Source organism: Marmota monax, unplaced genomic scaffold (assembly GCF_021218885.2).
Source record: "Marmota monax isolate L192 unplaced genomic scaffold, Marmota_monax_Labrador192_F-V1.1 WCK01_AAM20220418_F8-fsc00045, whole genome shotgun sequence".
Lineage (NCBI taxonomy): Eukaryota > Metazoa > Chordata > Mammalia > Rodentia > Sciuridae > Marmota > Marmota monax.
The window spans coordinates 2,717,803-2,730,757 of NW_026692132.1; the positions used below are offsets into that span (position 1 = coordinate 2,717,803).

Genomic DNA, 12,955 nt, shown 5'->3' on the forward strand with positions numbered 1-12,955 from the left:
CCTGAGTGAGCACATTGCCTTCCTGGCAGTTGCCAAGCAAACCACCATTAGGCAGGCAGAAAGGCACACAAAGGGGAGTTGTGGTTTTGAGCTCTTCTGGCTGGTAAAAGCCCCAAAGAGGAGGCAATTATTTACCTCATTACCTTAACTATTCCCCTGTGGAAATCAATCCATTTTCTCCTATGAATAGCTGTTCAGGAACAGCCAGCACAGATGCTCAGTTCTAAGTACGACTTTCACCTGGAACATCCTTTGGAATGTTGTTTCCTTTGGAAGCAGGAGCAGCTCATGTATGTGAGAGGTGATGTGGACATCCCTGTGCCAGACACAGGAAATTCCCTCTCATGGCAACTGTGTGAAGATATTTCATGGCCTTCTATTTGGAGAGGGGGAGTTAGGTGACTCAGATCTTTGTTTGCTTGGGGGAGGTGATGCTTATTCCATAAAAATTGTTCTGGGGCTAGAGCCATTGCCTGGGTAAGGTGACTAAGGCATTACAGTGTTGTAAAGTGATAAGTGGTCACTTCCCCATGGCACCAGGAAAAAAAAATCTGCAATCTGGCTAGCAACTCTCATTCTTTCCTTGGACCTTCCTCAGGTTTGTTTTCCTTTTCGATGACATTTAACAGTTTTCTTGCAGGAAAGAATGGTTGAGAACTTACATTCACACTTCCAGGCTCCTTAACTATCTACTAATACAATTTTCTAAGACTAATCGAGGATGATTTAGAAATGAATAAAGCAATGGAGAAAAGGATGTTATTAAGTAATTATATACTGAGCGTCTTCATACAGCCTCTGTCAGGTGGCTCCTGCAGGATAAGTCATCTATATTCTTTATTTTTCCGTAATGGAAGAAAGTCACCTTTTCTTGAATCACTCAAAAAACCCTGCAGTCTCCCTGAATTTACAATTTTACTTAAATTGTTACCCTATAAATTTATCCCATCCAAACTAGATGAATTATGTTTTTGATTAAGAAATGTTTACTGAAACAAATTTCATCCTCATACCACTAGAAAACAAGGATCTGATTTTTTTCACAGACCTGACTTTTCATCCTGGGGCAGCTGGAAAATAATAAACTAACTTTTTTTTTTTTAAGGGATTGAACCCAGAAGTATTTTATCACCAAGCTACACCCCCGGTCCTTTTATTTTTTATTTTGAGGCAGGGTCTCAGTTGCTTAGGGACTTGCTAAGTTGTTGAGGATGGCCTCAAACTTGTGATCTTCCTTGCCTCAGTCTCCTGAGCTGCTGGGATTACAGGTGTACACCACCATACCTGGCAATATACTGATGTCCTGTGGGGTGGCTCAGTTCAGTTAACAGGTGTGAGTACTTCCAGTTCCAGGGTTTTATGACTGAATTACTGGGTTGATCTGCCTAGGTGACCTAAGCTGCTGGAAATAAGACCTTTTGCTTTAGGAACAGGAAACAATCTAGGCTGTTGTGAATTAGAGAAACTTAAAATACAATGTGGGTGAAATGTAGTTTTCTAATATATTTTGTTTTTCCTTTAAGCTTAAGTCACTTCACTTCCAAGAGACCTTTTATGTAATAGGTGATAAACATGTGGGGATCAAGTCCTCAGAGACCCCAAAACTAATTGAGAAAGCCCAAGAGTCTACATCAAGTACAAGATTCTAGCATAAGAGACTGGAAGATTGCTATGGACTGAATGTTCTATCCTTCCAAAATTCCTATGTTGACCCTAACCCCAACGTGGCTGTATTTGGAGACAGTGTTTCTAAGGGAGTAGGGCCCTGACCCCCAAAGGATTAGTGTCTTTATAAGAAGGGACAGCTGGCAGGCTTACTCCTAACTCCCCCTGGGGCACATGAGAGGTCTTAAGACAATGAGGTGACCATCTGCAAACTAGGAGAAGGAAGCTTATAAGAGACTGAATTAGCTGGAACTTAGATCTTAGACTTCTCAGGCTCCAGAACTGTGAGGAAACTCCTGTTGTTTAAGCCACTGTGGTATTTCATTATGGCAGGTGAGCAGACTGATTTAGTACACCAAAGCAGTTTGGTGAGTTTGGAGGCTGGGAATGTGTCTTAAATAATTTTATCCTAAGTGCCTGGTAAGTCTGCTACTTATTGAGGAAGTGCTATAGGCTCAAATCTCAGCTCCACCACTCAATGGTTAGAATTGCTTAACTTCTAACTCAATTTTTGCACTTATTTAACACTTTTAAAACAAGTGTTTTTGCTATTTTGAGGCAAATTAACTAACAAGGTGAAAAAGCAAAAAAACAAAACAAAACAAAAACAAAAACAAAAAACTGAGTAACATCATTTCTAAAAATCTATCCTAAAGGAATAACCATTGGAATTAGATATGAACATTTACCTTAAGCATAAATAAGGATGAAAAAAAGCAAAGGAGAGCCATTAAATAAAGTGATGCCTAATACAATGTATTAGGCAGTTGTTAAAACTCATGCTTTAAAAGAACATTTCATGATGTGGGATAAATGTTCATGCTATACTGTAATGTAAAGAAAGATACAAAATTATATATAATAGAATATAACTTTGTTTTAAAAGTCCTTCTACCTACTGACCCATACTACCCCTACCCACCTACAGAAAGCACATCAAAATATGCTTATTTTTTCCAATTAATTTATTTATTTAGTTAGGTACTGGGGATTGAACCCAGGATGCTTTACCATTGAGCCACATCCCCAATCCTTTTATTTTTTTTGTTTTGAGATACAGTCTCACTAAGTTGCCCAGGGTCTTGCCAAATTGCTGAGGCTGGCCTTGAAGTTGTGATCCTTCTGCCTCAGCCTCCTGGGTTGCTGGAATTACTGGTGTGAGCCACCACATCTGGCAATATGCTTATTTTTGGATGGTGATATTATGGATAAATTGATTTTTCCTTTATCCCCTTCTGAATTTTAGGCATTATTCTGACTGGTTTTATTTTTGATTTTAAATTAATACTTGTTATTAAAATTTAATTTCAGAAGTAAAATTGGAATTTCTTCTCCAAAGCCTTAGAGTTAGCATCTACTGAGAGTTTGATAAATATTTCCTTTTTAGAGCTTCTCTTTTTTTTATATATTTATTTTTTAGTTTTAAGTGGATACAAATCTTTATTTTTATGTGGTGCTGAGGATCGAACCCAGTGCCTCACACGTGCTGGGTGAGTACTTTACCACTTGAGCCACAACCCCAGTCCCTCAGAGCTTCTCTTATGTATACTACTTATATAATAAAAAATCATAATTATTACTTTTTTTTTTTTTTTGGTACTGGGGCAGGGTGTTTACCACAGAGCTATGTCTCCAATCCTTTTTTTTAAATTTTGAGGCAAGGTCTAAGCTGCTAAGGTTGGCCTTAAACTTGTGATCTTCCTGCCTCAGCCTCCCCAAGTCAATGGGAATACAGGCATGTGCCTTGATGCTCAGCTTCAAAAAATTATCAAATGTAAACGGACATGAAATACCTCTATCATAGTTGCATTTTCATGGTTTACTCTTATAATTCTTCTGTCATCCAGCTACAAAGATGCTAACTAAGAAATTCCTTTTACTATAGTCTAATAAAAAGCTAAAAATGACTGGCCTATTTGTGAATGTGTAGAAAAAATATCCATTATTTACAAAGAAACACTCAAGTGAGGATATATGTGCTCTGTAGGGTTTATGCACCTGCCATTCCACATGGTCCCTGTGTCACCTGTGGGTCTCAGTTACTGTTTTTTTTTTTTTTTTTTTTTACCCAGAATGGATAACTCAGAAAGGTGCTGGTTTTTGCAGGAACCCCAAACCAAAGTGTCCATTCAGACTCCTTAAGGGATTTCACTGACAGTTTTAAGCACTGAAGATATCCAGGAGGGAAGGAGAGGTGTGCTCTCTTGGAAAAGCACAACACTTATCCCTGATTGACAGCAGAAATGAAATGAGCAATATGTGTAGCTGTGAAGCATCTTTCAGAAAACAAAATGGGCATTACAGTAAGTATAAATGAAGGAAAATGAATAAAAGGAATTGTATTTCTATCTGGGAGTTTTGTGTATGTGCATTTATTTATGGGCCCTAAAGAAAAAGGCAGTAGGGAGGGAAGAACAAACATTTTACTGCAAACCAGGAGAAGGAACAATCTGCAGTAAGACCAGCGGATGTTTATGGCCTGGCTGAGTGTCACAGTGGCAATGCCAGTGTGGGTGGCCAGTTCCAGCGTGGCACTGCTCTTCCTGCAAATGCAAATACACCATCTAGCTACTGTCTATATCTTTCACAAAATCATTCATTTCCTGTCTGTTTCCTAGTTACGGTAACAATCACAAGCTTTAAAAATAGCTTGCCCTATATAATATAGCAGACAGTGCCCAATCTGTGTTTTGGGCCTGGTGCCCTCACAGACAAGACTTTAGCAGACTGCATTTTAATTTTTTTGAGAGAATTATATCTTTAAAGTAAATGAATTACATTACTCTAATTTATGTCTGAATTTCTGAGCAAGAATGTACCAGTAATTTATAAGGTTATTTAACATACAAATGCAGGCAGAGAAAACAGACTGTTCAAAGGAAGTGGAATCCTAAGGGGCTGTGACACCAACAGGTCCTGTTCATCAACTGGACTTAACACCTGCTGGGGAAGCCTGGGCTTGAGCTGTCTTCTCGGCTGTGCTCTAGCTAAACTGATTATTTAACTTCTGAACCAACCAACTGGATCTTCAGAGTTCCTGATTTCTGAGAAGGCACTTATACTCCCAATAATCAAAACCTTGTTAAGGCTTTTCTCTTAACCCTGACATCCTATCAATTTTATCTTCAGTCTCAATGCAACCATCCCTCCTCTTCTGTCCCATAACCCCTCTCCCAGTTCAGACCCACATCATCTCCTTTAGAGACATGTGCTCTAACTTCCCATTCTCCGTCACCAGTCTCCCCTGTCTTCTGCATGCTAGGGAGCCAGCCAGCCTAATTTTCTGAAGCGCAGAATACATATAGTGCTTCCTTGCTCAAAATCTTCAATTGTCTCTTGTTACCTTAACTCTTCAGTTGTTTCATTTGATACTGAACCCCACACCCATGTTGAAAGCACCCACCAACAGAGCAAGTATTAATTGCCTGGCTTGCCATTCAAAGCTAACCTATCCATTTTTATTTCACACAACTTCTCTCCATATACTTTTTCCCTCAGATAAAATGAACAATGCTCTGATTTAGATGAGCCTTGAAATTCCTTAAGTTTGTTTGTTTTTGTTCAGGCTTTTGTCTCCATTGAAGACATCCCACCCTATTTTCCACCCACTTTGATTCTATCCACTTCTCAATTACCTGCTTTGACACTTAACCCAAAGACTCTCCTGATCAAACACTAAAAGCAACTCTCCTTGCCACCTTCTAGTTTCACTTTGATTTATATCTCCTTATAGGGCCAATTATATTCTCTTTTATCAATTTATTCAACACTCGGCACATTGCTTTTTTTTTTTTTTTGGTATCAGAGATTGAACTCAGGGTCATCTACCATTGAGCTACATCCCCATCCTTATTTTTGCTTTTTATTTTTGAGACAGGGTCTTGTTAAATTGTGGAATCTGGCCTTGAACTTGCGATGCTCCTCTCAGTCTCCCAAGTTGCTGGGATTACATGCGTGTGCCACAATGCCTGGCTGGCATATTGTCTTTTGTTGTGTATAAGGTTTCTTCTGTTAGACCATAGTCTAGCAACATGAGGCAGAGTTCATGTCTGACTCATTTTTTTTTTAATTACCTGAAGAGGCCAAAAAGACAGAAAACCAATATTTACCGAGTATGTAAAATCTTCCCCACTTCTTACAAACACTATCTCAATCCTCATAATAGTCTCATAAATTCGGTATTCTCATTTTACACAAGAGAAAACTGAGGTTCAAAGAGTTCACACAACCTGGTAAAGAACACAGTCTGAATATACTCTAAGGTCTACATTCTTTTGTGACACTCTGCTACTCATTAATATGATCCTTTGTATATCTCTTGATGCTAAGTATATACAACTCATATTAGAAGTTAAATAAATGTCCGTTGCTTGAGAGAAGCTGTCATCTTCCATATCCTAAAAGCCAATTTTATAGTTTGCCAAATGTAAACTTGACTCCTTCAAGCATGTCCAAACTAGACCAAAAACAGAGGTTTAGCTGACCAGAAAGCCCATCATTTTGTATCTATAGTATTCTCAGCAGAAGAGAAGCAATACTGACAAAAACAAAGCCCAATTCAGCATAGCAAGTTAACTTTTTGTTTTCAGAATTACAATTTGTTAAAAAACAAATAAAGCTAAACACTTGTGAGGAATTTAGAAACTTGAAGAAAGAAGGAGGAAAAAAAGGGGCTTCTGGGGGAGGAGAGATCTGATGAGTTATGTTACAAAACAGCTGTAATGATAAAACACTGATGAGAATTTAGCTTTGGACATTTCTTAGGTTTTCTCCACAAAAACAACATTCCTGACTGACTTGACAAAATGAGAGTTCAGCTAAGCCACAGCACAGCACCGCAGGATCAAACAAGTCTACAGCCATATGGCAAGCTCTGAGTCTCTCAAACACATCCATCTGTACCTTTGGAGTGTCGACACACTCTTCTTCCATAAATGCAGCTTCCGCCTGACAGCCAGAAGCTGGAAATGAAAAGGCCTCCACGTTGGATGTCTGTGGGAGGAGGGCAGATCGCATCAGCCTCACGTTTGGGGAATGCATGGTCACTGGGAGTCCCACAGTTTGTGCCTGCAAATATAGCAAGAACAGAAAGCAGAGGAACATTAATACTTTCTCTGTAAATACATCGATTTACATACTCGAGTTTTACATACTCGAGTTCTTAGAATAAAATAATTATTCCTGGGACAATTAAAGTATAAACAAGTTATTTATTAGAACTCCCCTCCTCTGGAAAAGATCTGATGAAATATGTATAGAAAATATACATTCATATATAGGGTATTAACTTGAATCAATCAGATATTCTGAAAAGGTTTGTATAGAATTTTATTTCTGTTCCATATTGAGAAGCCTAAGTTTCACACAGATGACAAGAAAGCTTGTCTCTGAGGAGTCAAAGAATATCCTTGGGATCACGAGTTCAAAGCCAGCCTCAGCAACGGTAAGGCACTAAGCAACTCAGAGAGACCCTGTCTCTAAATAAAATGCAAAATAGTGCTAGGGAGTGGGGATGTGGCTCAGTGGTCCAGTGCCCCTAAGTTCAATCCCCAGTACCATCCCCTCCCCCCCCAAAAGAATGTCCTCTGTTTCAACTCAGAAAACATATATTGCCTTCTTCCTTAAATATATTACCTGGAGAAGTATAAGGGGGAATAGGAAAGTCCCTGTTGGTAGGATTCTGTACTCTGAACCAGGGATAGATACATACACCCTACAACCAACTATAATGCAAGGGGCACTGAAGTGAGTTCTGTCTCTGTCTCTTGGTGGGGTGGGATGATACTTATTTCTTCATGCGGGTGTGTGGGACAAGCAAGAAAAGAAAAGCAGCAGTTCCTTGGATATGACAGGACTGTCGTCCTTCCTTCAAGGACGCACATAGCCTGCTGGCCCAGTAGAAGGAGATATGCTCATTGCAGTGCAAGTTATGACCTTGAAGTCAACCTACTATAGGGAACTCTGGATGACTTTAAGTCCATTCTTCTGTCTCCTTTGTGAACTACTTTAAGAAGTATCACAAACAATTCTTAAAAGAGAATCTTCCTAAGACAACTGGCAAGGGTTGATTTTAAAGATGAAGCTGCTGGATGATCCTTTTATCCTGATCCCTTCAAAACTAGCAGAATAATTTATTAGATATGTTTTGAACATAAGAGACTGCAAAACATCTGAGGGAACAGTCATCACGCCAGACTATGACAGGCAGAGGACTGGCCTATATTCTTCTTGCTATAGTCACGTCAAGGGATATAGGATGGTGAGTTTTAGATTCAAATAAACAAAAGGCACAAAATGGTATTAGGTTCTAGTTCTCTCTCAGGAAGTGGGCTTGATTCTTGGCTCCATCATTGGCTCATTGTGTGAACTTAATCAGGTTACCTAATTTCTTTGAATCTTATTTTCTTCACCTGTAAAAAAGGGCATAAATCCTATTTCATAGTGAAGTTAGGATTCTAAAAGGTAACATATAAAGTCCTAATTCAGTAAGGTTAATTCCTCTTCTTTTTCTTCTTTTTTTTTAAAGGGGGGGGGGGAGAGAGAGAGAGAGAGAGAGAGAGAATTTTTTTTTAAGTATTTTTAGTTTTCGGCGGACACAACATCTTTATTTGTATGTGGTGCTAAGGATTGAACCCAGCGCCGCGCGCATGCCAGGCAAGCACATTACCATTTGAGCCACATTCCCAGCCCCGCTCTTTTCCTTTTTTAAAGTCCTAAAATCATCACAAAAATATAGGATTTACACTGTAAGATGAATGTAGTTTTGTTCTCAGATTCTATTTAATGGTTCCCAGTTAGAATTTTCAGTTTGACAGCTGTTCAAGAATGGGAGTATATGTTACTACCATACTTTATATTTCAACATATTTTGAATATACATAGGATATATTTTATATATGGCAGATCCAAATATTGCTGTCTCCAGATATACCACATGAGATAAAGAATAGAGGAACAGGGCTGGGCCGGTGGCTTAGTGGTAGAGCACTTGCCTGGCATTTGTGAGGCGCTGGGTTCGATTCTCAGCACCACATATAAATAAATAAAATAAAGGTCTACCAACAACTAAAAAATATTTAAAAAGAAGAATAGAAGAACAACAGCAAAGTCTCAGAATTATATGAATGGTAAGAACAGGAAAAAGATTACTGCATACCATTCTGAGTATGATAAAGAAATTTCTTTTCTTTTGCATCATTCTTCAGGCTTACACCTGTGCCACATTTGATGTTAAACAACTTTTTTTTCTTTTCAAGTATTAGTCATTTAATTTCTCTAGTCAATGTCACAATGTGAAATTTAAACTTTCTAATTTGTTACAGTCTTCCAACCCTCATTGTTGTATTTTCAATCAAAGGATAGAACTGAATTTTGATTTCTATTTCCCAAATGTATTATTCTGTTCCTTTTATATGAAAGTAGGGAAACTATTACCTGGGACACTACAATGGAAATGAGATGGCCACACAAAAACTATAATGTGCTGCTCCTTCTCAGTCCTGACTTTCATCAGCTACAATTCCTTAAATGGCAGGGCTGCTGTGCTAGACCAAGGATTGTACATTTTCCTTGAAAACTTTTGCACCTAACCTGGACTATAATGGACCCATGAACTTGGAAAGGATGGAGGAATAACATTTTGTTGTGATACTTACTTCCCAGGAAATAGGATAGTAGGTATCATACATCTGCTTTTTAGAAGTCTTGCAATTGCTAAGGGGTCTAAGGTAGTCTGTCTGGGCTGGGGTGTGGCTAGTGGTAGCGTGCTTGCCTAGCATGTACAAAACCCTGGGTTCTGCAGGGCATGGTGGTGCATGCCTATAATTCCATTGACTTGAGAGGATGAGGCAAGAGGACTGAAAGTTCAAGGCCAGACTCAGCAACTTAGCAAGAGAGAGTTCTGGTTGTCTCTTCCTCTTATAAGAACTAATTTGGAGATAAGGCTTTTAAGGAGGTAAGTTAAAGTTAGATTAAGTCATAAACATGAGATCTTGATCCAAGAGGTCTGGTGTTCTTATAAAAGGAAGAGACCACCAGAACTCTCTCTCCTCAATTGACAGATGGAGAGGCACATGAAAAAAAAGAGTAAGAAGGCAGCCATCTACTCACGGGAGTTAGCCTGCACCAGATGCTGATGGCTTCAGGAACTGTGAGGAAATGACTTTTCTGTTTGAACCCTTCAGTCTGGCATTTTGTTATGGTAGCCCGAGCGAATTAATACAATGCCCACAGTGGTGAGGACAGTGCCTGACAGATAAGTGCTCTATTTGCTGAACTCAACTGCTGGTTCAGGTTAACTAATTTTTACTCAGTAGCAATCTTATTAAGTAGGTATTGCCATTTCCATTCTATATTTAAGAATAGAGGAACTCAGAAATTCTTATGCAAAGTCACCTCAAAATCATGCAGACCTTCTGCATGGAACTAAAATTCTGCAGGATTTTACAGTTCATGTGGTCTTTGTATAGGATAATGTTGTTTCCTCAATTTATTTTCTTTGGTACTGGGGACTGAACCCAGAGGGACTTAACCACTGAGCCACATCCCTAGCACCCCCTCCCTTTTTTAAGATTTTGAGACAGGGTCTTGCTAAGTTGCTCAGGGCCTTGCTAAGTTGCTGAGGCTGGATCTGAACTTGTGATCCTCCTATCTCAGCCTCCCAAGTTGTTAAGATTACAAGCGTGCACCACCATGCCAGCTGTTTCCTTGATTTCTTATTGCTATTATCAATATAGCAATCTGTGGCCTTAGAGGTACCTAAAAAACTGTGCCTGACTTTAAGGAGTTTATAGTTTAGTGATAAAGTACCTGTTATTATTATTATTTAGAATACAGTGAGATTTCTTCTTAGATAGATTTAAAGTACTTTTTATTTGCTGTACAATATGCTGGAAATGTTGCATTTGACTTACTTTGGATAACTACTGAGAAAAATGTCTTGCTTTTTTTATCTTATGAACTCTGACCACTGGTTTTTAACAATTTTGCCACTCCATGGTTTGTATCAATTGTAAGCAAACACGAATGCAATGGGCATCTCAGCTATTGAATTACGGATTAGGAGTTGCCCACTGTAGAACACAGCATAGTATTAGTGTGCCCAGGCTGCCATAACAAAATGCCAGACAGGAGGGGCTCTTTAAAAAAAAAATTAGAACATAAAGGAATTAAAACAAGAAGGCTCTACTGAAATTTTGAGCATATTTAGTATCCATAAAACCAGAGAAATCTATTTTTTAGTAAGCTCTGTACTAAAAAGTAGAACGTGCCCCTCCGAGGGAAGGAAGTGTTTTCCTCAGCAGCGCTGCCTCCTGATTAGCATCCAGCAGCCTTTAAGACAAGTTTGTAGATGAACACTGAAGATTTCCATTTGGATTGCATGTATTTTAAATTACAGTAAGTAGGTTTCTATGATGACATGGGTCAATGCACAAAGTGCAAGAACTCATGGGAGGCTTGGTAAGGAAACAAAGTTAGCAGACATAAGAAGCCATCTTATACATCTCAACTCCAAGCCAAATTAAATAAAATTTGAGATATCCAGGGGAATTTGCTTAAACTCTAGATAGGAAAAGATATCAAATAACATATGCACATGCTCAGGAGCAGTTGTTTATGTAACCCTTTACCACTCACTCACTTGCATGTTTAAGAATAAAGATACTTGGCGGTGGGAGGGAAAGGGAGAGAAAAGGGAAATTGCATGGTAATGGAGGGAGACCCTCATTGTTATACAAAATTACATATAAGAGGTTGTGAGGGGAATGGGAAAATAAACAAGGAGAGAAATGAATTACAGTAGATGGGGTAGAGAGAGAAGATGGGAGGGGAGGGGAGGGGGGGATAGTAGAGGATAGGAAAGGTAGCAGAATACAACAGTTACTAATATGGCATTATGTAAAAATGTGGATGTGTGACCGATGTGATTCTGCAATCTGTATTTGGGGTAAAATTGGGAGTTCATAACCAATTTGATTCTAATGTATGAAATATGATATGTCAAGAGCTTTGTAATGTTTTGAACAACCAATAAAAAAAAAAAGACACTTGGCAAGGAAAGCCTGCTACTGCACTGGGAGTCTCTGCCTCCTGTCCTTTTGCCTGGCTGCACTTGCAAGAAGGAAGGGACACCATCCCAGCTCATGAACTCTCATTTCCCCTCTGTCTTGTAAGCAATACCTAATTAAACTTTGAAGGTTTCTACATGTGAGAAAGTCTAACTCAAATATCTAGAATAACATTGATAACATTATTTAACTTACATTTGTTTTGGTACTCACATTTTCTATATAAAGCATATAAACAAAAATACAATTTGCCTATGAAAATCAAGATTTTTAATTTCCTTGGTTTTTTTCTTTGTACATACTATAAAAAAATGCCAGAATTTCTTATAATCTTGCAAATTTTGTAAACCTGCCAAAGAAATTCAATATGAAAATTCTACTCTTAATTTCACTTTGAATAGAGTCACTCATAGAAGAGGACAAAAATCCTAATAGAGCACTGGAACAAGCCACTCTTCTCCTCAACCTCTATACAGATGATTCCCCAGACCTCTCTACTCCAGCATCTCTCCTGGGATCTATGTCCACATCCCCTCTTGGCAACTAAGTTAATGCCACCACTGTTCTCTCAGGCCTAGCTCAAGACAGAATTATCCCTAACTCACTTTTGTCCTCTAATCCCCCAACATTTACTTATATACAAATACTTACATAGCACTCACTTACTATGTAATAGACACTGTTGTATGTATTCCAAAAATATTAACTAATTTTACTGGCACAACATTCTTATAATCTTATCTATTTACACACAGGAAACTGAGGCACAGAAAGACTTTAGAAATTTTAACCACCATAAGAGCTACTTCTCCAAACCATCGCTAGGTTTATACAAGATATATCTCTGAGGTTCTTTTACTTGCCTCTTCCATCTGTTTCTACCAGTGCCACATTAATTTAGATCTTCAGTATTTCTTATCTCAAATACTATAATAATCTCCTAATCGATCTCTCCAAATTTCTTCTCTTCTCTGTCCTGCCCATCATTCCCAATGCTCTCAGATTAATGATTGTAAATAATACGATATTCTACCACTCTTCCGCTTAACTACTTTCATAGTGCCTTACTTCTTCCTGAATTGTAAAGTAAACGCTTTACCATGGCATGTGGACCTCTTTACAATGTGGCTTCAACTTATCACTCCAACTCCGTATTTCCTTAGACTTCAAGTGTATTTATTAGAACAAGTCCTACAATTGCCAACATAAATACTTCTGCTCAT

The 12,955-nt window shown here is 38.5% G+C and overlaps 1 protein-coding gene across 4 annotated transcripts in view; it reads right to left on the bottom strand.

Annotated features, from left to right (window-relative positions):
- The window catches only part of Sik2 (salt inducible kinase 2), a 122,085-nt gene that overhangs the window by 13,514 nt on the left and 95,616 nt on the right, over positions 1-12,955 (bottom strand). For all 4 annotated transcript variants that reach the window (XM_046465957.2, XM_046465949.2, XM_046465970.2 and 1 more), the window contains one exon: positions 6,568-6,732. In XM_046465957.2, the coding sequence (XP_046321913.1) occupies positions 6,568-6,732 (165 nt within the window). The remainder of the gene's footprint in view (positions 1-6,567; positions 6,733-12,955) is intronic.